At 38.7% G+C, this 25165-nt stretch overlaps 1 protein-coding gene across 6 annotated transcripts in view; it reads right to left on the bottom strand.

The window, feature by feature from the left end:
• cacna1c (calcium channel, voltage-dependent, L type, alpha 1C subunit) overlaps nucleotides 1-24080 on the bottom strand; it is a 115436-nt gene extending 91356 nt beyond the window's left edge. For 2 of the 6 annotated variants that reach the window (XM_056237353.1, XM_056237356.1), the window contains exon 1: nucleotides 23339-24080. In XM_056237353.1, the coding sequence (XP_056093328.1) occupies nucleotides 23339-23396 (58 nt within the window). In that variant the 5' untranslated portion in view covers nucleotides 23397-24080. The remainder of the gene's footprint in view (nucleotides 1-23338) is intronic. The other 4 variants (XM_056237352.1, XM_056237355.1, XM_056237357.1 and 1 more) reach the window with 2 other exon arrangements.
• Nucleotides 24081-25165: the final 1085 nt, after the last annotated feature.

Here is a 25165-nt window from a genome sequence, read left to right as displayed (position 1 = left end):
AAATGTCATTGTTTGGATATGTGGCGAGCAGGACGAGGCCGAGGGACGTGAGAGAACGGCGCGAGGCCGGTGGCGTGAGTGCTAATTAATGACACCTGTGAGACGCACCGGTCTCGCATCTCTCACGGAGGAGCGGAAGCATAAAGGAGGAGAGACGACAGTGAAGATCGAGAGAGGAACAGGCCTGAACCTGTGTATTGTTTTGTTGGTGTTTTATTATGTGACAGCAGTCGTCCGTGAGGGGCTGCTGCCTTTTACTTTCATTTTGTATTTGTTTATTTTATTATTAAATTGTTGAATGTTCGCCGGTTCCCGCCTCCTTCTTCCCATAACATCTAAACTGCGTTACAGGATACAACTTTACAAACCACATAAAACTCTTGGGACACTTGTCCAATCAAATCAGTGGACCGGAAATAAATGTATGAATTCATAATACAATTTAATGCAGTAAATGTGATGTACGCATAATTGCTGAAATGAATTCAATTAATGTATCCCAAATTAACACAGCATAAAAAAACCATATATATCTTTGATTGTTATCAGTTCATGTAAAACTAGTCTACTACTTAATGATTACATATGGTGTATATTAAATATTTAAAATTAACTTAATGTGGAATTTAACTAAAAAGGTTACTATACTATATTACTAAAGGATTTTAGGGATTTTTAAAGGAAATTGTCAAATTTGATTTGATGTCGACTTAAAAAGTTATAGGAAATGAACTCCAACTGCTGATAATTCAGAACAAGACAAGGGTATGCTGGGAAAGACATTTACATCATTAGAATGATTTTACAACCAGGACCAGTGTGTTTATAACAGGTAAGGGGGCCCAAAGACCCTCAGCACCATCTGCCTGACACATCAGCTGCTCTAAGGTCAGAACCTACATGTCTCATATCATATTTTACAAAACCGCTGCTGAGATTTAGGGATAAAAGATCACACTCCAAATGAAGCAGTACATTTCTGAGAGAAAGCAGAGGTTTAACATGAGATTATACCCACAAAGCTGATTGACACCTGATTGGTGAGCAGGATACTGATATAACAAAAGCTGAAGCTGACAATAGGAAAATGAATCTGCCCCTCAAAAGCTGAAGCTGACAATAGGAAAATGAATCTGCCCCTCTCTCTCTCTCTCTCTCTTATTCATATTCCAGTAGTGTGCTCACACGCTCCTTGTGCTCATAGTGCACCGGGCCGGTCTTCCATCTCTCTTACCCTGGCACCGAGACAGGAGAGCCCACAGTGTATCTGTAATGAATACAAATCCCGATACATTACTTCTGGCTGCGGCCCAGCCCCAGCGCTCAACCACTACCTGTTCCCCAGTGATCAAACTGCAGACTGTATTAATCAGAGGTGTTAAACTGAGGTTTGTGTCCTGTTGGAATGTGCAACTGGGTCCTTCATCAGAGCAGAGACATCCATTACGGCTCAAATACAATTGAGTTATTCATTAGTTCTGGTTGGTGGGACAGGATTCTGGTCCTGATTTTAGGGAGAAAGAGCCCACCAGACATTTACAACATGGTTTGGTATTTAGGCTCAAATATGACGGCAGCAATGATCCAACTCAAACAAAAACAAAATTCACAAATTTATACAGACTGATAAGAATCTCTAAACTCTTGGTCAACACTGATTTGGTTGAATGAACGATTTGTTATAAACATCAAGAAATATTTGTTAAATCTAAAACAATGACTCAGAAAGATTTTTTTTTTTCTGATGTGAAATTTTGGATCACAATTGTGCAATGTCGCTGTTAAAATATTGATTCTGGAGTGTAAATATATTAGCATTGACCACACTGTACTGTCAAAACGATCTTGAATTATTAATTATACACATTCACTGTATTTCTTGCCCTGAGGAAAATAATCTCACATTACATTCAAAACATGGACTAAAATTTCTCTCAAGAGGATTGAGTTCAATTGTTTACACTCACACTCACACACACACACACACACACTCTCGGGTCAGTAGATTTTGTTTTTTTGTTTTTTTAAGACATTTATGAGCAACAGCAAGGATGCATTAAATCAATCAAAAGAGGCAGTAAAGACATTTTATAATTTTACAAAATATTTCTATTCTAACCATTTTTTTTTTTAGGATTGTTTAATGAATAGAAAGTGCAAAAGAACAAAATGTTTTTAACATTTTGTTCTTTTGCACTTTCTATTCATTAAACAATCCTAAAAAAAAAATGTTTTCCAAAATATTTAGCAGCACAACAGTTTTCAACAACAAATAATAAGAAATGTTTCTAGAGTAGCAAATCAGCATATTATGATTTCAGAAGACTGGAGTAATGATGCTGAACATTCAGCTTTGCCATCACAGGAATAAATTACATTTTCAAATATTTTCAAATAGAAAAAAGTTATTTTAATTTGTAATAATAATATTACTGTATTTACTGTATTTGTAATCAAATAAATGCAGCCTTGGTGAGCAGCATAAAAGACCACTGTAAAAAACACTGACAGCAAACTTTTGAACGGTAGAGTATGTGAATATATAAATTACAGCTTACACTCTCAGAAAACAAAAGTGCAAAGATTGTACCTTAAGGCGTACAACAGCTTGTCACTGGGGCAGTGCCCTAAAAGGGACATCAAGGTACTAAGGAAATCTTTAAAGGTTCAAATACGCACATTTTTAGGGGTACATAAGGTGCAAAGTTGTACCAAAGTTGTACTTAAGACTCCCTTTGAGGTTACTGCTGCAGTGACAAGATGTTGCACCCCTTAAGGAAATTATTTTTTGACACTGTAAATATAATATATATACTTGTCACCCTATTAAAAAAAAAAAAGAAAAAAGATCTTGACTGAGATCTGTTAAATAAATCCTATTTTGTCCTGTTAAATTTCCTCAATGTTATTTTCAGTCTGTCCCCAGTATTTCTTTCCCCTCTGTTAATGTACTAATGGCAGCCTCAAGAAATGAACCCAAAAATAAGTAAATTCATCAGCTTTGGCATCAATTTCTAGATGACACATTAAACAAGCCTCACTTAATTTAAACACTTGATTTGTTTTATCATCATATCTAGCTTGTCCACTCATACACGCTCCAACCATGTAAGAAAAAAAAAATCATGAAATCAATTCAATTTCAAAACTTTCTAATATAGCACTAACATGTATTAAATAAAAGTTCAAGATCAGCTACTGATCTACTGCCTATTCATTTAACATTTATTGCTAAGCAACAGGAACATTTTTATAATGCAGAGTGTTTTAAATATTAGTAATTCTATTGCAAGCTGACAAATTTCCTAAATAACGTATCTGAATGTCATTTTGGCACCATGCATGCACCTATACCACATTTTCACTAATTTCAAACATATTAGCTGCAGCTGCAATAGACATCCTGATGCAAAAATCTGATCCAAATCACTTTTTTTTCAACATATCATGAGGGCCGAAAGGCACGGTATAAAAAGAATGATACTTTTAACAGCTTGTTCATAGAAATCAATCAGGTCATGAAAAGTCCTCCATTCCTGTTAAGCCGAAAGCAGCATGGTTGACAGCAGTGGAAGTAATCCAAATGCTTTCTTTCTTTTCTTCCTTAACTCACATTGGTTTTCCCAGCGATGAAAGCATCTCATTTGTGGTCTCCAAATGACATACTCTATCCAAAACCATCTAAACAACACTGAGTACAAAGAGAGACAATGTGTTTGAGGAAAAGAGGAAAAAAGGAAAAGGAGGTTTTACTCTTTGGAAACCTGCCCCCTATTCATTTTCCATGAAGAATTACATCCTCACTAAATCCAACAGGATTCCTGGATTCGGCAGAAGAACTGAAGTTCATCAGGCATAAAACACACCCACACTTCCTTCTGGGCCAACCTTCCACTGCACCTGAAGGGCACCTTGAGGAAATTCAGGCATTTCATTAGCAGGCCACGTTTCTTCAACATCTAATTACAACACAGCAAATTGTGCTCTGGGATAATATATTTCCACTCAAAATGTATTCAAATAATTAATCAATTAATCACCTGCATACTAAGGACAGGATTAACATACACGCAATTATGGCCACATGCCACTTACGTACACCCAGAGCCTGTCCATCTATAATCAGATAAGAGTCATGCACATGTGTGTATGTGTGAGCAGCTTCATAAACAGAAAAGCAGAAAGATCAAACCTGCCAAGAACAAACACAGAGAAATATATTACACAATTAGCCAGGTTTTAGATGCTTTAATCCACTTCTCTAGGAGAAGATGCTTTCATAGCATTGTGTTGTTTAGTCTGCGTCTGTTAGCTGTGAGGCAAATCTATACGCTGAAGTCCTCCTAAATGTGGACAACATTTGTTTACAGTGATTCTCTTCCAGGAAATCCATCAAAAATATCGGATGACAACAAAATCTTTGTCGAATAAAATGTCCCTCCTCCTAACAGCTAGGAATATCAATTAAACCAAAAGTATAAATACAAAATACAAGTATATCGATATCCCACCAACTTCCTGTTACAAAAAATACATTACAATTGTCCATTTAATTTAAAAGGGTCCATTTGATACTGAATACTAGAAAATATAGGGGTCTAAGGAACGTTGAACATGATAAACTAGTGTAGTAAGGCATTGTACTTGTTTTAACAACTCTTTTTATATATAAAGAAATCCATTTGTTTTACTATGGACTGTAAAATTTTAGAAGACCCTGAATTGGAATACATCAAACTGACCATTCCTTTACGTCAACAGACCAAGTGAAAATAGATCTTTGACCTCAGCAGTCAGCCTTTAAGTCAATTTGATGCAATATCTGGCACACACACGAGAGGCAAATGTCTGCATCTGAACATTCTGTTATTGCTGAAGTACTACATGGTTTAGACAGGACACACAACTTGCTGCCAATTGCTGAAAATTCAAATTACATCTTCAGAAGAACAGGAATAAAAGAGTCTCCGCTGCTGACTTAATATCTGCTCGTGTCATTTGCAAAACGACACTGTTCTCAGCTGTCGAATATATACCACCAGAGGACATTACTTAAAAAATCAGTTTCAGTAAAAAAAAAAAAAAAAAAAAAAAACGAAAATGGAAGATTCTTGAACTGAAGCTTAATGCAGTTAATATTTTATCCACATGGTTTTAAGTTTGTTCCAGAGGAGAATCTGCTCAGAGTCTGCATGGCTAAAGTAGCTGATAGATTGAATAAAGGGGTGAAACTTAAGTTGATTCATATATGCTTAAAGAGATAGTTCATAAAAAAAAATCTCATTTTCTCAATCTCATGTTGTTCCAGACATTTCTTTTGTGGAACACAAAAAAAAAGATATTCTGAAGAGTGTTTGTCCAAAAACAACACTGGACCCCATTGACTTTTAGTGTATGGACTGTTGTGTTAAGCAGAAAAAATATAGTTAAATATAAATTATATAGTTAAGTCAGTTTTTAACACTGGACTATGTTTTACTGGGTTAACCCAAAATTGTAGTGCCCAAACAACATTGGACCCCATAGCCTTTCATACAAGGTACATAGTGTAAAACAATGTAGTGCAAGAGTTGACAACTAATCATAAACTGCCTCAGTGCACATCTCATTAAATATTCATATGCTTTGTAGAGTCACAGAAACATTCATGCTCTGTTTAGTTTAAGCGTCTGAAGGCGACAGTTAAAATGTTGAACAGTGACAGCAAACGCTCATCTTTGTTTTCCTTCTATTTTCGTCATTTATTTTTTTGTAGCTTCTTGTTTGTTGTAGTGTTTAAGAAGACCAGAACAGATTTACATGGTGACATTTCCACAGACTGACAAGCAGTTAATAAAATGTGCTGTACTTGTCCAATCAATGTTATTCACCTTGCAAATATGCAAAGAAGAACATGATGTAATGTCATTTTGAAATCTGACTACTTAAAGTTAATTCCTAACTCAGGGTATGAACAATGTGAACAAGATAACCCAATATTACATTAACTCAGGGTTTAAAATGACTATTTCAAGTGTAAAAAAAAATTAATTTAGGTTTGCAAATGTAAATATGATAGGATGTTCAAGTGGGATTGATGTCATTTCAAAAAGAAGATATTTTAAAGAACTGCATGTTTTTGTCCACACAATGATAGTCAATGGGGTCCAAAACAACACTGGACCCTATTGACTTTCATTATGGCCCAAATATCACTGAGATCAAAATATCTTCTTTGATGTTCCACAGAAACAAGTTTGGAACAACATGAGGGTTAATAAATGATGACAGAATATTTCCTTTTGGGTGAACTATCCCTTTAAGTCCCAAGGGCTAATTCAGTAGCCTATACGGATTAGCCAAATGCTTGTCGGGCTAATATTCAGAGGGCTATGGGTTTGAGTCCCCGGGGGCTAATGCCTTGGAGGAGAGCTGCATTGTGCCATGCTGATGTGGCTGGAACAGCAGGTGTGTGTCTGCTTTTGTCAGAGAGTGCCAGAGCGAGTAAACTGTTTAGATAGAGTCCATCTGTGCTCGGCACTGCGGAGAATACAGAGGCGTCCAGTCAGCAGCTTTAGGACGATGCACAAAGAATCGGCCATCATATGGATCCAGGATGAATCAAAGGAAAAATGTATGGAAGATATATAAATGAAGATGTGGCCTTTAAAAGCGCACCGCTATGACTCTCTTTCTGCTCTTTTTATCTCAATGCTCAGGTCTCAAATGTGTCATATCAGCACTTTTAGTCACTCCATGCTGGAATGGTTCTGACCCAAAGAATGTTGACATCCCACGTCTGGCAAACAGCGGCACCCTCTAATCAAGGCCCGAGTCACCATCTCACTCACCACATGTAGATTTATTGCCTCGCTGTGCACTTGTAAGGCTCTTTTCAAGCAATGTGATTAATCAGCCAAGGACGCCGATAACAGAGTCATGACATGCCTGTTTCCCCCCTGTTCATTTATTTGTCTTGAAGGTCGAGAGATTGCGAATTGAGGAAGAAACGGAAAAGGAGAGGAAGACCGAACCGGCCTCGGGTCTTCGCTTTCCTGGGCTGCTCAGCATCATGGCCGGTGTTATTATTTCCACCGGCAGCCCGTGTTTGTGTGTCGTTATGTGCCGTCACAGGGAATTATGGGAGTCTTGGGTGATTAGCACTGATGAGAAGCAGATGGCTGCAGAGGTACAGTAAGACAACACGGCGTTAGCAGTTAGCACGCTAGCCGGGGTTATGCTGCAGCTGATACCGTTCTTGTGCCGCAGATGTGTGCTAAACGCTCGTAAAAGTAGGACTTAAGCCATCGCTAAAACAAAACACACGTGCATATACAGTCGTTTAAAGATACAAATGGACATTAGTCTATTGCACATGGGTCAGGGAAAAGAGAGGTAAGTTCTGATCCTTGTGCCAGAACAGAATTGGGCCCAGAGCCAAGCGATCCATCACGATAAGTTGTCACGAGAGACTTGATTGCAGCAACATGGCAGAAGGATCTTGTTCCTTCTAATGCCTGTGTAAACACAGTGTCAGTGTTACTACGGACCACTGAGCCTGTTTTCGAGCACATTTTCATGCCCGTTGTGCAGGTCGAACAGTTTGCTGAGGCGGTAAAGCCAGCAAAGGCCCAACGGATTTAGTCCTGATGATCAAAAAATGAACTGTTAGTTAATTAACTGGTTTAGTATTGATTGAGAAACAAGACACAAGAAAAGCATTAAATTGTCTGGGAGAAATGAAAGGGTGAAAGAGAGAGAGAGAGAGAGAGATGATCATGAGTTTCTGTCTTCCTGCTGACCAGGAAATCTTTTCAGCCTAATGCAATTACTCCAGAACTCAAAGCTTAATCAAATAAGGTTTAAAAACACTGTATTCATCGTTTCTGTCATGTGACCTTTTCAACCTGGAATGAAAAAAATGAAATAATGTTTTTGTGTTGTTTTCCGATCTTATTAGGTTACAATATTACATAATAAAATACAGGGCATTTGCCATGAGTTCCCACTACTTTTCAAAAGTTGTGTGTCGGTAAGATGTTTTTGAATTATGTCTCTTATGCTCACCAAGGCTGCATTTCTTTGATTAATAATCCAGTAAAAACTATATTGTAAAATGTAATTTAGTCCTTTGATGGCAAAGCTGCAAATTTCAGCAGCCATTACTCCAGTATTCAGTGTCACATGTTGTGCTGCTTAATATTTTTGTGGAAAACGCGGGAATTTTTTTTAAATTAATAGAAAGTAAAGAAAAAACAGCATTTATTTTAAAAAAAATTACAATCTTTTGTAGCATTATAAATGTCTTTGCTACTTATTTAAGAAAAGTTTTAATTAAAAAGTATTAATTAAAAATTCTTACTGCCTACTGTGAAGGAAAATGATTATTGTGCTTCACTGATGTTATTATGCATTTAATTAGTAGAGGGTTTAAAATTAAAATGTACACATACTGAATGTAACATCAGGCTTCATGAAATTCTTTATGGTATCTGTCTCAATTCGGTATATGTTTTACTAATGTAACATCCTCTCAGAGGATAAAATTTCAATGGTTTAGGCTAAACCAAAAGGTATAACAATTATTCTTGCAGTCCCTTTGTGAGCAGTTTTACTTTATTAAGTGTAATAAATTGAAAAGTTTTGGTCGCATCCCTCATGAATCCATTGAAGAGAGAATGAGCACAACAACTCTCAGAACCTTAGCCATTCTGACTGTAAATGTAAATTTAAAATATTTGGTTATAAGTGCACTAAGGGATCAGACAGTTAAAATTGTATTGTCTGATTACACAAAGTAGGAAAACACAGATTTGGGCACAATCAAAGCAACCACAGCAGAACACCTTTCTAACAGGATTTCATAAATGTTTTCATGGGGAATGAATAGCGAGAATGTTATCTTTCAAAACAACATGCATACAAGGCGGGGAAATATATTTTGCTATAGCAAGAACAAGTTTACCTTTTCAAACCTTACATGACTGTGCTGTGATTTTATCATTACATCAGACTCTGAAATCATGAGGTGGGTAGAAAGAAACTTGTGTGGTCACATTTACAGTTGGTCAGCAAAAGCAAAAAATTCGCAGGTTAAAGAAAGCCAGACCAAATGAAATACCATGAAATACGGGTATATGGACCATGAAATAAGCATCCAAAGCTAATCTGCCGGCTAGCAAATGAACCAACCCTAAGTAACTACTTTCCAATTCTTTTTTTTATTTTTATCAATCATTATATAATATTGAAGTGCAGTGTTAAACAAAACTGACTGAGTAGACAACACAACACCTCGTCCATTGTGGATCAGTTTTGCTTTGATGTCAAGTTATGAATCTCCACCATATAAAGGTCCCTGCTGAACCAAGAGGTTTGCTATTGGTCGGTGCTGAAAATTCCTGTCAAAGTTCACCAAATCTGAACCTGACACAGGCAAATTTCTTCACCACCGGAAGTCCATCAGGCGAAAGTCTTCTTTGCGGCATTTCCTATTGAAATGGCTAAATTTTGCCTGTGCACTTTAAAAAATTTGATTGCACCTTTAGAATGATGGAAATGCTAAACAGACCACCAGTTTCCAATAAATTATTCGATTTTTAGAGAACGAGGTGGTGCATAGTTTTAGGTTTCTAACAATACAGACGTAGATTTTAAATATCTATTTTGTACTGTATATAAAAATAATTTTCTTTGTGTTTTGTGACTTGCTAATCAAAAATGCCTTACTATTTTATTTGAGACAATTCATTAGTATTACAAGGCAATGTTTCTTTATAATTATTCTCTTCATGAGCATTTTTCCATGCACAAATTATGCTGACAAAATCTGTACATCGGGTAAATCAAACTCACCAAAGTGTCAGTGAAGTCAGAAAAAGCTTCATCCCTGACCAAAGGAACCGATGTTTAAAGGTCATATCATGAAAGACCAAATTTCCCTTGATCTTTCGATATAAAAGTAGCACCTGTGTCTCTGCATACCCTTCTGAAGGATCCCAGTCATTTTTATCAGTTTTATTGATCACAATGTAACATCTTTGCAATGAGATTGTTATTGAATGATGAGGCAGCCCAAACTATACTGACCCGACAGCAAACCCACAACTCATTAGTAAATATTACTCATTTCACAAGACGTTACAGCAAAAAAAAAAAAAAAAATCAAACATTTGTGCCAGACACCCTAACATGTTTCTAATAAAAAAAAAATAATATGATTTGATATGATATGAAATGTCACCTACCTAATTATAAAAGCATTTTAGGTATTTACTTTTAACATTAGTTTATTTTATCATCATTCCAACCATAACATGTGTCATTTATGTACCTGGAGGACTACACAGCCATATTATTTATTTATTTATTGAGCAGGTCTTTTATCCGCACAGTTTCACCTGAGGGAGGATTGGAACATGTGTGAAGGGCGAGTTTGACGCCCTTGCTAGGCAGTCTGTCCGCCAGGCAGCAAAAGCTTAAGACTTCATAATAACAAAAACATTTAGAGCTTCATCTACTTATGTTAACTATGGTTTTGAATTTGATTCCAGTTGAAATACATCCACCATTTCTTGCAAAGGTTTGGTTTTAGGCTTTCAACAGATTTAAATTCTCTCAGTTGCCATGGTGATGATGACTTGCTGGGGCACAACTGCTAGATGGCGCCAATATTTCAACACTTATCTACTCATCTCCTGCATGAGTGTCTGCGTGTGTGACTGTGAGGGAGTTTGTGAGTGTCAGAAAGAGTGAGTGAGAAAGAGAGTGAATGAGAGATCTGACGTTAGTCTAAATGAAGCGAGCCTAAAGGAGAAGCTCAACATGCTGTCAAGACAGAGATGGACAGAAGAGGGACATACAGTGGGTGGATAACAGACAGGAAGAGAGACAGACTGCGGGTATAGATCAGACAGGGAGAGAAAGGGACAGACAGCTGGTAGAGGACAGGCAGGGAGCAACAGACAGCAGGTAGAGGGCAGAAAAACCTTGAGTCACTCGAACAAACATTTGTCTCAGGGATGCAGAGAGAGCTGGCATTTATTAATTATGCTGTATGTGGTAAATCTGCCTTATAACATCTATCAAGTGATTTTTTTTAAATCAACTAAAGACATACAACATGCCATTAACATGCTACTGCAAACTGTCAGGAAATGCTCAGGAGTTTCCTGATTTGACAAAAGAGGAAGTTAGCATGGCATGACAAGACATGACAATAAATGAGTTTGTACAATCTGTCTTGAACTAAATGTTTGATTTTGTAGGTAAAATGTCATGAAGGTCTACCCCTGAACCAACTGCTAAACCTTACACTTAGGGGGATGTAAATATATCGCACAAAAAAACTTTCACCAAATCTGAAAAATACTTATGAACTGTCAACCCAATCTCGAGAAAACAGTTTTATGAAGCAATTTGCAATTTCGTATGAAGTATGAATAATTCATAGGGAAATGTATGATGTGTAATAAAATTAAGCATAAACCTGTACTCATTTTGTTTCAGATTTGCGAAACATATCAATCAAAATTGAAATATTTCAAACTAAATCGTTTTTTAAAAAGTTGAAAATCACTCAATTTGTTTCAGATTTATCACAGAATAGAGCTGGGGCCTGTTTTTCGGCCATATTTCAGGCAGGGTTGGGTTGAGTGGATTTTGATGGAGACACAAGAGCAGCAGTCGTTTCAGACTGTGTGTGAGGCTGGCATGACTGACGTGGTACATAAATCACTCGATGTAATATGCCCCTGCCATCTTGGGAGAGAAAACCACTCCATTCCCCCTACAAATACACACATCCATCACTCCCTCATTCAATAAGCCCAAACAAGAATACAATATACAACCAATGAGTAATTAAAATTCAAGTGTATGCATCATTAATTATGTTAATCGGGAGGTTTGATTATTGAAAATGTGTTCCAGGGTCTTGAGTCGACAACATTTTCTCAATATAAGGGTACTTTCACACGACAACGATGTACTAAAAACAGAAAGGTTTTTCCCCAAAACGCCATTGTTATGTAAACGAAAGGCCAAAACACATAAAAAGTTCAGGTTTTTTGTGGAAAAGGTGTTGTGTAAACAGCCCCTAAGACAGTAAGAAAATTCTGAATCACAACACAGGATGGGCTGTAAACTTGTCAACTAATATATATTTTTCAGTCACCAATTCAGATATCTAGAAAGCAGGGTAGATGATGGGTGATATAATCCCTATGTATAGAATACAACTTTATAATAGCAAATGAGATGTACATAAAACTTATGAAATGAATCAAACACTTATTTTACACAATATACAGTATACTCAGAATTTTAAATATTTAAAATTAATTTGTGTATTTCCATTGGTGAGGCAACACTTCTAATTCATCCAGCAGATACAACTGCACCTATCGGTAAAGTAATTGGCCTGGCTAAGAAATACTATGGATATTTTAGTTTTTTAAGGGTCTTGGTTTAAAGGAGAACTCTGGCGCAAAATGAACCTTTGGTCTAATTACACATTGTTACCTAGTCAACCAATATCTGAGATTTGTTTTCATGATTATCGAATGTAAATAGTTTTATCTCTAAAAACAGTTTCGCCTATAAAGCTAGTATAACGCTAGTATATTGGGCATAGATCAATGACAAATAAAAATCGCTTGTTAATACCACTAACAAGGGTTAAAAATAGCCCCACACTAACACGGTAGCATAATGAGGGTCCCTACCTTCAAACCGAAGCATTGAGAACTTTGTCAGTGTCCAGACAGTTTAATAAGAAGATATTTTATACATACAGTCAACTTCGCGTATACAGGCAGAAGCCATCTTTGAAAAACAGTCTCTACCAGTCAATCTACGAACGCCGATCCAAGTGCTTTGGTGAGATGTGAACGAGCTATAAGTTGTGATAAGGTGAGCGCGAACAGCAGGCTTGGATCGGCGTTCGTAGATCGACTGGTAGAGACTGTTTTTCAAAGATGGCTTCTGCCTGTATACGCGAAGTTGACTGTATGTATAAAATATCTTCTTATTAAACTGTCTGGACACTGACAAAGTTCTCAATGCTTCGGTTTGAAGGTAGGGACCCTCATTATGCTGTGTGGGGCTATTTTGAGCCTTGTTAGTGGTATTAACAAGCGATTTTTATTTGTCATTACTCAATGCCCAATATACTAGCGTTATACTAGCTTTATAGGCTAAACTGTTTTTAGAGATAAAACTATTTACATTCGATAATCATGAAAACAAATCTCAGATAACGGTTGACTAGGTAACAATGTGTAATTAGACCAAAGGTTCATTTTGCGCCGGAGTTCTCCTTTAACCCTAGAACATGCACTTAAAATCTAAATTATACAACATGATCACATGAGAATTCTTAAGTAATGTACTAGTTGGCAGTTTCAAATGAATTCATCCGATCTGACTCATGCAACAAAAAGAAAAGATTTGTAGGCAAAAGTCACTATGAACATCCACCTCTAACTCTCATGGGGGTGTGAGGGGATCATACAAAAGTGTAATTCATAATCATAACCAATTCACCAAATCGTTAAATATTTACAAACTGTCATGAGACCAACCCGATCTCATGACAAAATATAATTATTTTACTCTTCGAACAAATTTGTATGATGAGATTGATTGAAATATGTACAATTTGTAATAAATAAACAAGACATGAACCTGCATCCCCCTAAACATAACTGTCAATGGGCTGGTCAAATGTACAAATGAGATTGTACAAATTCATAATTGCCACCAATTTGGCACAACTTAAAATAGTTACAAATTGTCATGAGACTATTATCATAGCTGAATTAACACCTGAATCTCAGCTCCCACTAACCATTATGAAACTTGCGATGAGACCCAGGTGAGGGGAATAACTGTAATCTTGTGCACATGAGGACACCTGGGTGAGTTAGATGAGATCAGGTCAAGGCCATGTGATAAATGTGCTACTATGGCCAAGTGCACTCTGAGTGCCAGTCATAAAGACCCATAAAGTCTTGATCTCATAGCTGAGCGAAGCTCAAACTGATGAATTAAACATGCAACCTACACTGAAAATTCAGCACCACCTAAACTAGGCCGCTAGCAGGAGGGACAGCTAAAGACAGACAGAGGAGAAAGAGATGGGGTACGAAGGAGACAGGAAATATTGTAACATCCAAGCAAAAGACCCCACTCTCATGTCCCAAGGTCAGACTTCCCGCTAAACCTTCTGACGGTCGTTCTCTCCACCTCAGGCCTGCAATCCGCGTGTTATTGCTCTCTGGATGTGACTCAACACCCACACAGTATCTGCTACAAAAACCAACACAGGACGCAAGAAGAGAATCAACTGTGGGCCAACATTTGGTTCTTTTTCTCGCCATTATTCACGGTGCTGGTTAATATCCTGAGCGAGGCAGTGTGCTGTACGACTGATGGTTTAAAAGAGACGGCAGTCTGCAGGGAACTGATCTGATATTCACTCAGAGCAAACGCATCAGGCCTGGCCTACATACACAACCATACTCACACTTCCACCCACATTTTAGAGGAGAAAAAAGAACCCTCTTAACTCTATCTCACATGCAGTCTCATTTTTTCTTTTAACCCTTATTATTAGGCAAGGACAACTATTATTATTGGGAATTAACATACCTTTAACACTAATGTTAAACTTTGAAAGTTATATACAGACATAATAGTATGCTAAAATTACTTGACTTAGTGATCAAACTTGATTTTGCAAGGTGGACAATAAAACGGGAGGTCGACCTGGTGTGATTGAACCTAAATTGAATCTAAAGTTGCGATGTAACAGAAGTAGTAATATACATCCCAGTGAAACTGTAAAAATGTTGGGCGTGGACATGATTTCATCGGTTGTTGTTGATTGGATGGGGGCAGATCTGAATGCAAGCTTGCAGCCGATTGTGAAGGGACGGGATTAAGGTAGCGGACTAAATGATTAAAGAAGTTATGTCATATGTCACCAGAAGTCTTTCTTTTACCAGAAAACCTTGCTATGATATTTTAATTAAAAAAATATGATGTCATATGCACAGGCGAATCGTTCACATTAAGATCATCATGACGCATTTAGAAAGTGGAAAATTTTGACTTGATTTTGTTGTAATTCACAACAGCTTGAACTTTAACACCAAACCTAAACTTTTACATTAAACCCAAATCCCTGCACATCTCTGCCAGACTATCACATGAGAGCAGTGGCACCGGTGCCAACAAATTCTACAGATGCTGGCATCAGCACCTAGTACCGGGGGAGGGGACAGAAACTAATAATTAAAACTGTAGTATTGTATTTCACAAATAAGTGCAGTTACTAATAATAACATAATTCGTCTCATGGAAATATAGATTTGACAGTAAGTGAGTTTAAGTTAGGATGCAAATGTAAATATATTTAAATCTACATCATCTGTCAATCTGTCAACATCCTAATTTCTATAGGGAAACATTTAAATCTCGACAGCTCTCGAATTTACTTTATCTACTAGATCATGGTAAGCACAGGTAAAATCATGCAAGGCTCCTCACTACCATGATAAAAAAATAACTATATGTTTTAGGGATGCACGATATATCGGCCACCATATCGGTATCGGCCGATATATGTTCATTTTTAATGTTATCGATATCGGCCCGATAAGAAAATTTGGTCTATATATTAAAGCCGATAAATAGGGGAATTTTTCCTTCAGCTGAGACACTTCAGATGCGCACTGTTCGCCACTTCAAAAAGGAAAATACGGTTAAGTGCAACATGTGCCAGTCTGTCATATAGGCTACATAATTAGAACATATAATTGTGTGCTAAGGACATGTATTTTAATGGTGAGACTTCAGGCTCTCAAAAATGATTTGGCCAATATGATGGTTATTGGCTTTCAAATATAAAGAATCATCGGTTATCGTATCGGCCAAAATTTTCATATTGGTGCATCTCTAATATGTTTTCTATAAAACAGTTGCCTAAATTCATTTAGTATATAAATGCAAAAATAACTATGTTTTTCTTTAAAACTATGGCATTTTTTATGAAAAACAGTAGCCTAAACACATTTAGTATAAATATAAATGCAAAAAAATACAGTGGGGAGAACAAGTATTTGATACCATGCCGATTTTGCAGGTTTTCCCACTTACAAAGCATGTAGAAGTCTGTAATTTTTATCATAGGTACTCTTCAACTGTGAATGACGGAATCTAAAACAAAAATCCAGAAAATCACATTGTATGATTTTTAAGTAATTAATTTGCTTTTTATTGCATGGCATAAGTATTTGATACATCCGAAAAGCAGACCTTAATATTTGGTACAGAAACCTTTGTTTGGAATTACAGAGATCATACGTTTCCTGTAGTTCTTGACCAGGTTTGCACACACTGCAGCAGGGATTTTGGCCCACTCCTCCATATAGACCTTCTCCAGATCCTTCAGGTTTCAGGGCTGTCGCTGGGCAATACGCCAAAGATTTTCTATTGGGTTCAGGTCTGGAGACTCGCTAGGCCACTCCAGGACCTTTATATGCTTCTTACGGAGTCACTCCTTAGTTGCCCTGACTGTGTGTTTCGGGTCGTTGTCATGCTGGAAGACCCAGCCACGACCCATCTTCAATGCTCTTACTGAGGGAAGGAGGTTATTGGCCAAGATCTCGCGATACATGGCCCCATCCATCCTCCCCTCAATACGGTGCAGTCGTCCTGTTCCCTTTGCAGAAAAGCATCCCCAAAAATGATGTTTCCACCTCCATGATTCACGGTTGCAATTGTGTTCTTGGGGTTGTACTCATCCTTCTTCTTCCTCCAAACATGGCGAGTGGAGTTTAGACCAAAAAGCTCTATTTTTGTCTCATCTGACCACATGACCTTCTCCCATTCATCCTCTGGATCATCCAGATGGTCATTGGCAAACTTCAGACGGACATGCGCTGGCTTGAGCAGGGGGACCTTGCGTCCGCTGCAGGATTTTAATCCATGACGTGTGTGTTACTAATGCTTTTCTTTGAGACTGTGGTCCCAGCTCTCTTCAGGTCATTGACCAGGTCCTGCCGTGTAGTTCTGGGCTGATCCCTCACCTTCCTCATGATCATTGATGCCCCACGAGGTGAGATCTTGCATGGAGCCCCAGACTGAGGGAGATTGACCGTCATCTTGAACTTCTTCCATTTTCTAATGATTGCGCCAACTGTTGTTGCCTTCTCACCAAGCTGCTTGCCTATTGTCCTGTAGCCCATCCCAGCCTTGTGCAGGTCTACAATTTTATCTGATGTCCTTACACAGCTCTCTGGTCTTGGCCATTATGGAGAGGTTGGAGTCTGTTTGATTGAGTGCGTGGACAGGTGTCTTTTATACAGGTAACGGGTTCAAACAGGTGCAGTTAATACAGGTAATGAGTGGAGAACAGGAGGGCTTCTAAAAGAGAAACTAACAGGTCTTTGAGAGCCGGAATTCTTACTGGTTGGTAGGTGGTCAAATACTTATGTCATGCAATAAAATGCAAATGAATTACTTAAATATCATACAATGTGATTTTCTGGATTTTTGTTTTAGATTCCGTCACTCACAGTTGAAGAGTACCTATGATACAAATTACAGACTTCTAAATGCTTTGTAAGTGGGAAAACCTGCAAAATCGGAAGTGTATCAAATACTTGTTCTCCCCACTGTATATATTGAAAAAAAAATACTGCCAAATTATATTCCGTTATACATTACTATATTAACATAATAACACTCAATAATAATATACCACAATTCTGCCAAAATATTGTTCCTACAGTAAATCCATGATGGGTGGAGTGAAAAGCCTTCTTTCTTACTAGTTTGTTCATGGCACAATGTCTCTCCTGTTTCCAACATCAGTGTTATCATTGTTTCATTAGGCTTTAAACTAGTTTAAATCACAGAGACATATGTGGGCTTATAATAGAGATAAGAGAATTCTGCTCCGAATTCAACTGCTTCTCACTGGATCTCGCAGCTCTTTTTAATAATGGTCACGTGATGGAGATCGGTCCGCATGTAAACGCACCTGCTCTAGGCTCGCTGTTTATTGGGCCGAGCTGATAAATGGTCCGTGTTGCGCGGTTCAACCAAGTAGGCACGTCATTTTGCAACCGCTGCAGTATCCCGGCCTAGAAATTTTGCGGCGTCAAAGACTAGTGTGACTTCCTACCACTTTTAAGGCAGCATATGTTGTTGTTTTTTTCCTTTTAAAGCTTTTAAGATGCTTGGCAATAGAAATGGTTTGTCAGATTTCCAGAAGTGAGTAGGTTTGTACTTAAAAGCTATTAGATCATATACATGGCTTTATCAGAAGGTGGGCAATAAAAGAACCTGTATATAGCTTAGTTTCATCATGTTTTCAGTTTACCCCTCAGTTGGTCTTTATGTTGTACTGCTGTCAAAGAACTACCTAACCCACCCACTCTTGTTACTTTAGGCACATATACTGATGCGAAAAAAAAGCATGGATCATAGCAATGTCAGTTAAAAATCTCTATTTATAACAATCAAACCAAAGCTAAGACTAATCATACAGACAAATAACATCCTGACTGTAATTCCGTCTATGGAACGTGGCTTGTAAAACATGGACTGTGATGATTTTATTAGGATATCTGGTCACTTTTGGGGATGGGCTAGTAAGAAAACACATAGCAACCACTCAAAACATCCTGGAAACCACACAACACATCAGAAACACACTGGCACCCAGTCGCAATATGGCATGGCTAAGCATGATTTTTTTTTCACAAAATGTAAAAATCTAGTTGCTTAAATTTTTGTATAGCCTAAAAAATCTAAACGTTTGACTGTGATGCGTTTTATGTAGTAAAACAATTAAACAAGGACCTGCTCACCAATAAACAAGTAATCCGTGTGTGTTCAAAATACAGTACTATGACGAAGTGCAGAGTCAACAACAGAGCTTTTTACTCGAGCTGGACGTGGCAGATTTAGTTTTAGATTAAAGATTAAAGACTGTGTGCGCAAAATCCAAGTGTATTTCCAAAAAGCTCACAGAAACACTGCTTCTCATACGGAAACCATTACTGACGAAATATTAAGATGATGAACTGACGTTACAGTGATAATTACAACCAGTCGCAATTCATTTAGCGCAGTTCAGAGCTTTTCACGCACAGATCGCTCAGAGCTCGCACACACTCGTGCAGTCTTTGCTAGGGGGACTACAGTTCAGAGGAGTGAGAGATGGTTGTTAGACTCCTATGTCGTGACCCGCTGCTGACTAATGTTAACGGGGGGCTTTGGTTATTTCCCATAATGCTGAGGGTGCCTGCGGTGCCAATGTGTCACAAGCAGCTGTTTTCTGCTTTATTAACATATACACATTTATTCATGCAGTCTGTCATTCTTCCATTTATCTACTTCTCCTTGCTCTGCATTTGACACTGAGCACTGGCATTGGGAGAAGAGGACCAAACATACACAAACATACGTTTTATTAGCTGGGTGGAGTGTACACACTTCAAACATGCAGAAAGAGTGTTTCCATGCATATGTTTGTGTCTAAATACATGGGTAGGGTCCATATAGGGAGTCTAGGGATCCCTAAAATCCCTAACTCAATATTTTGCCATGAAACTTTTACAACATAATTTGCGCTACAAACATGAGTTATAACTTAACTTGTTTAGGATGTGCTATTATTATTTTTTAATGTTCAAATGTATGGTTTTAACCTGATGAGCGGAAAAAAAGAGCATAAATTCACCAAAGCGTACTCTTTCACAGACAAGAACTATTCATATATTCTTCATAAAAATGCTCATACAACATTAACAGAAATACCAACATTGTAGAACATTAAAACCATTTTAAAAATCCAGAAAATCAGCTATATTTTATTCATTAGTAAACGTATTTTCCATAACAGTAAAGATGATATTGGCCGTATTATGAGCAAATCATGCAGTATCACAATTGTGCACTTAACCTTAGGTTGCTCCAGGGGGATTGCCAAAGCAACAAGTCTACTGTGAGTCACTTAGGATAAAAGCATCTGCTAAATGACTACTCACAGTGTCCAGCATGCGATTACCAACATATTAAAGTAACATGCCATAATAATTTAAATACAGTAAACATATATGAAAGCACTCTGGCTAGAAACACAAGCACTGATGTTAAGCAGAAGCGAGAGCAGATGATTTGTGCTCAACATGCGTGTTTTTACAGACAGCTAATAAGTCCTGAGTGTTGCTAAGACCAAACGCACTCCTGTGATTGTTATGTTACGACACCTAATGTGTCTCACAATCCCACAGTGACCAGCACCAACTGCTCCGCAGATTGAGAAGTCTACCAGGCAATGCAGCCTAATTACTTTGGCATCCTAATACACTTTGGCATATTTCTACATATCTCAAATTACATTTCAGATTTGAATGAATGAATAAATAGTGATTAAATAGAACAAGCTAAAGTGGATAAGTCTTTAGAATACACAGTGTCAAATGAGGAAGGCAAGAAACTGGTGACGATCTCTGTGTGACGGCAGATGCTCTTAGTTGCAGCCAAGGCAATAAACAAACTGACAACTTTCTCGACTTCACCACGCTCATGAAGGATTTATGTTGATGCAGGTTTAGCTGCCTTAAATATTTGTTAGGTAAACATTAAACAACGCTTTGAACAAACAACATTAGCAAACGTATTCCAGGAATCGAATAACTTGGGTGCACTTGCATGGGACTTTGGAGACCTGCATGTGTTTGACAGTGAAACAGAAGCAAGAAATGCTCGATCATTCTGCACAAGAAGGAAAAGTCCGGGACAGATCGCCTGTCAGACATCAGTCAGTCAGTCATCCGAGATGGCGTCCTAGAGGCTCGTCAGACATTTTGAAATCTATCATAAACATATTCATTTAGCTAATGACATAAATTACCTGTAAAATGAACCTGGCACAAAGCCGAGAAAGAAGCCAGATAATGCCACCCTCATTACCAATGAGCATCAAGGGAACCAACAACCTTCAAGAGAGAAAAAGAGCCAAAGAGAAAGGAATGCACATGCTAAGCACTCGCAAAACCTTTAAAGCCATTCCGTAAATGTCTCCTCGTGCTACATTGTAACAACGTTCTAGAAAAAGCCTCAAATGACTGGAGTGACATGAAAACTCAATAGCATCATTACATCACAGTACAGCAGAGTGGCATGACTGTGACATCAGCAATGATTTCATTATTCTGCATTTTCCCCTCAACTGCAGAGTAAAAATCTTACAAAACGTGTATGCTTGTGTTTCTCAGTAACTGCTTGTTCAGACACAGACATTCAAGCACTTCATGAGTCATATTTAACATTCCAGAAAGTGACGGTGTATCGTAGTGCACAAAACACGCTTTCCATTTTCCTGCTGTTTGAGTGTTTGTACAGCAGAAGAGGTTCATGTTTGGCTGTGATACGTTGCTCTGCCCTGGACCTGTGATTGACTGAGGTTGTGTTTACCTGAAAGCAAGTCCTTTTCAGCAGCGGTAGACGACAACACAACACAAACATGAACATCTGCTGGGCTACAGGCCACCATGGAGATCCTGCTCTGTCTACTAAAGGCTAGGTAAATCATTTAGTTAGATAATGATAAAGGTGCAAACAGTAAACATTTGGACTTACTGACACCTGTGGGCCTGGATGCATGAAGTTTGTTTACAAAGCTGTTTGTTTATCTTTCAGTTTTGTTCAAAGTTTTACCCTGTCTCATACCAAACACTTTAATAAAACATTCTTATAATATAAAATTCTTGGATTTAATCTCAATTTGTTTCCCCCCATTGTTGGACGTTAAGTGGATTGCTGCTTTTTTGTACTTTTTTTCTCTCTGTGGGCTGTGTTGCATACTTTTTTGTGCTTTGTAAAGTGTCTGATAGCGCTTTATAGATTAATATTATTATTTTAATAATTATTATTAGTAACAGTCTATTACAGTACACAGCTGGTCATGTGATCGCAACATGGCAGTGCCCATAATGGGGTGACTTGCTTCAAGCTGAAAAAAACAGTTTGGTCTAAAAAGACCATAAATTATGCATCATTTAAATATTTCTCAAAAACTTTGTTTGTGTCATTAGGAATACAACTTTTCTACTTAACAAACAATTACTGAGTGCACATTTAAAGAAACTGAAAAGTGATAAGAAACTGTTGTGATGTTTCAACATCAAGAGGAAATGTGTAAGACACAAATCTGAATAGGACAAAATGACATGCAGATCAAAAGATAAACGTTTACTGTCAAAGCTGACACAACAAAGCATCTAAAATTGGATTCTAAATCCTTTTCCCATCTTTGTCGCACTGTTTCTATTTTAATACCAACAAAGAGTGTGTGTCAGTGTATTCAATCGTCTATGAAAACGCAAAACTGTCCCTCACAGACAGTGCAAAAGAAACATCATTATTTCAGTTGTCATAATCAACTAGCTTTTTGCATGACAGATGTGCAGTGGGCCTGAAGGGGCGGGGCTACATATTGGCCGCAATTTGCAGGTTTTGCTTGGATGCGTTTGTTCACTCAGGTGCGGCAGGTGCGCGCGCCGGGAGCGGGCTTATCATGAGCCGCGCTGTTGCTATGGGTCGGCAGCTCCGTTGCCACGGCGCCAACAGGAGGCCCTGGATGGAGGGGAATCTTGTAAAGGGAAAAGACTGAGACTCCTCGCTTTGCGCAAGCGTTAAAAGCACGCAACCTGTGGAGACTGCTGCGCCACACCAGCTGTCTCAAAAGACATGAAATTCAACAGATGAACACGAGAATGAGGGGGCATGAGTGATGGTGCTTCATTTCAGCATTTGAGATGCTCTGAACAGAATAATCACTGATGCGCCGATGACACCACCCCGAGTTCATTTGAGCTGTTGGACTGTGATCAATGCAGTCTGGCCGCACAAAATGATTAAAAGGCCATTTTAAGTCTGAAGCAGCTGACAGGATAATCGATTGACATCTGTGTGCGCGTCTGTGACCACATGATACATGATCAAGCCGTGGCGTGTCCATAAGCAGCCGCACGAGCCAACCAACAAGTTCATCAACTACATGCATTTCCCTCCAAAAATAATATTAGAATAGCTGTTGGGCATGAGTGGCTAAATTTCATGACATTTGTTGATCGTCCTCCAAAAGCGATTTCAGTGCGCATAGTGTGTTTGGAAATGGATAGGTTCGGGTACACCCCCGCGTCATGCCCATGATAATGCCAACACACTCATCATACACCCCCAACACATCCATATGGCACACACACACACACACACACACACACGCGCGCGCACACACATAGTTTCCAAACAGAGGGAAGACAAATGGAAAAATTACCTTGATGGTTTTCAAGGGTGTCCTCCGGTATGTACATGTTTTTGCTTTCATTTACCATATATGTGGTCCAGCTTTATCCGAAGGTAAATGAAGAAAAGGTTGTAAAAAAAGAGAAGGGGGTAGGAAAAAACAACCCAAGGGAAAGAAATGAAAGAAAAAGGGGGAAGCAAAAAATGAAAAACGCAAAGCGTAAGATATTCCTTCTCTCGCGGCTTAGTTAATATTACCTGATCCCCATTATGGAGCTAAAGATCAGGAAAGGATATTCGCAGGAGCCACCTAAGAAAACGAACCAGTGCATCTTTGGAACATCCGGGCCCTACCTAAGAAACATGATACCAGCGCCGCTTGCTGATAATCGATAATCAAATCGGCGCGATTGGCTCGGAAACGGTTCGAAAAGGATGCTGCAACAGCCAGAAGAAGCGCAGGAAAAGCGGGCGTAGTTTCAGAGACCGTTTCAGAAAGCGCAGCAAAAGGTAAAAGGTGTGTATATTCCAGATCTCACGGGCTTCGATCTTCGCATATGATCGACTCCATCTGAGATGTTCCACAACAGGCGTAGTTTGCGTCGCGCCTCGTTAGGAAACAGAGTGCAGAATCGGCCGCGTCCAGTCCATATTGGAGAGAAAGGGGAGTAGTCAGTCTGTGGCCCTGCGGAGAGAGAGAGCGCACACCACCAGCCTCTCTGCAATGATCTGACGACCAAACCCCCTCCCCTGTAGACTCCCTGACTGCTTCCAGATGTGACTGCGCTAGAAAGGAGAATAAATCCTCCACGCTTTTCCACACGGGGCTGTATCTCTTGAGGGAGAGAGCAAACTTGGGGAAATCGAGTCAAATCAGCTCCAACACAGTGAAGCGTTTCAATTTCTTTTACAGTCCAGAAACATTTGAGAAGGTGATTTGTACCACAGCGAATCTGGTGTAAATACGCTCACCGTCACGGCTCCATGCACCATGTTTAGACATTATCCACTTCCTGCTGGCTGCTGTGATGCCACTTAAATGGGTGAATGTTGAGTTCCCCATGCAGCAGCAGGTGCCGGGACGATTTTTTCCCCTTCAGCTGAGCTTTAACCGACCTGATCCTCCCATGGCAGGACAAGCGGTTTCCTAAGGACTGGCGGGCTCTGATAAAGGGGACGATGGGGCCTGGGAATTTCTGCAAGATGACTGAGAATATTTCATCAGCAAACGGCCTTGTACGAATTTAGCAGGCCCTTCCCTGGTCCCTCCCTCCAGCCATGAGAAAACTTCACATATCCCAAGAGACACCCCTGGCCCCAGATTATCCTTTCTCTCTCTCTCTCTTGCGCTTTCACTCTCTGTGCATCAGATTTTTTTTTTTTTAATATTCAAGCAGTCAGAAGAATCATAATGCATAAGTAAGAAGAGACACTCAGAATTGCAGGTTTTCAGATGTTCCCCTGGATGAAGGAAGAACAAGGTTCCCGGACATTTAATCTACGGCCAAGTTCTTTGATCGGATTTGGCTTTGAACAAAAATTCATGACAGAGGTCAACGATTTCCCTTCAGCATCCCCAAATAATTGATTCACTTTGGTATGCTTATACAAAGCACAGAGGAAAAGTTCGCAAAGTGTTTTTCAGTCCCACCCTGTAATCATGAGCCTCTGGGAATCCAGGGATCCAGAGAATCACGGGCATCGGTACAGAAGGAAAATTTGTTAGGTTAATTTGCCACTTAAAAGATTACAAATATCCTCCCAGCTTCCAGGCCCACATTTCAAATGTCAAGACTAATCATGTCAAGACTAATAATGTCTGTCTGCACACGGAATATGATATAGGCCTACAACAGTG

Source organism: Rhinichthys klamathensis, unplaced genomic scaffold (genome assembly GCF_029890125.1).
Source record: "Rhinichthys klamathensis goyatoka isolate OS25496 unplaced genomic scaffold, OSU_Roscu_1.1 h1tg000485l_1, whole genome shotgun sequence".
In the NCBI taxonomy this organism is placed as follows: domain Eukaryota; kingdom Metazoa; phylum Chordata; class Actinopteri; order Cypriniformes; family Leuciscidae; genus Rhinichthys; species Rhinichthys klamathensis.
This window is presented reverse-complemented; position numbering and strand designations above follow the sequence as displayed.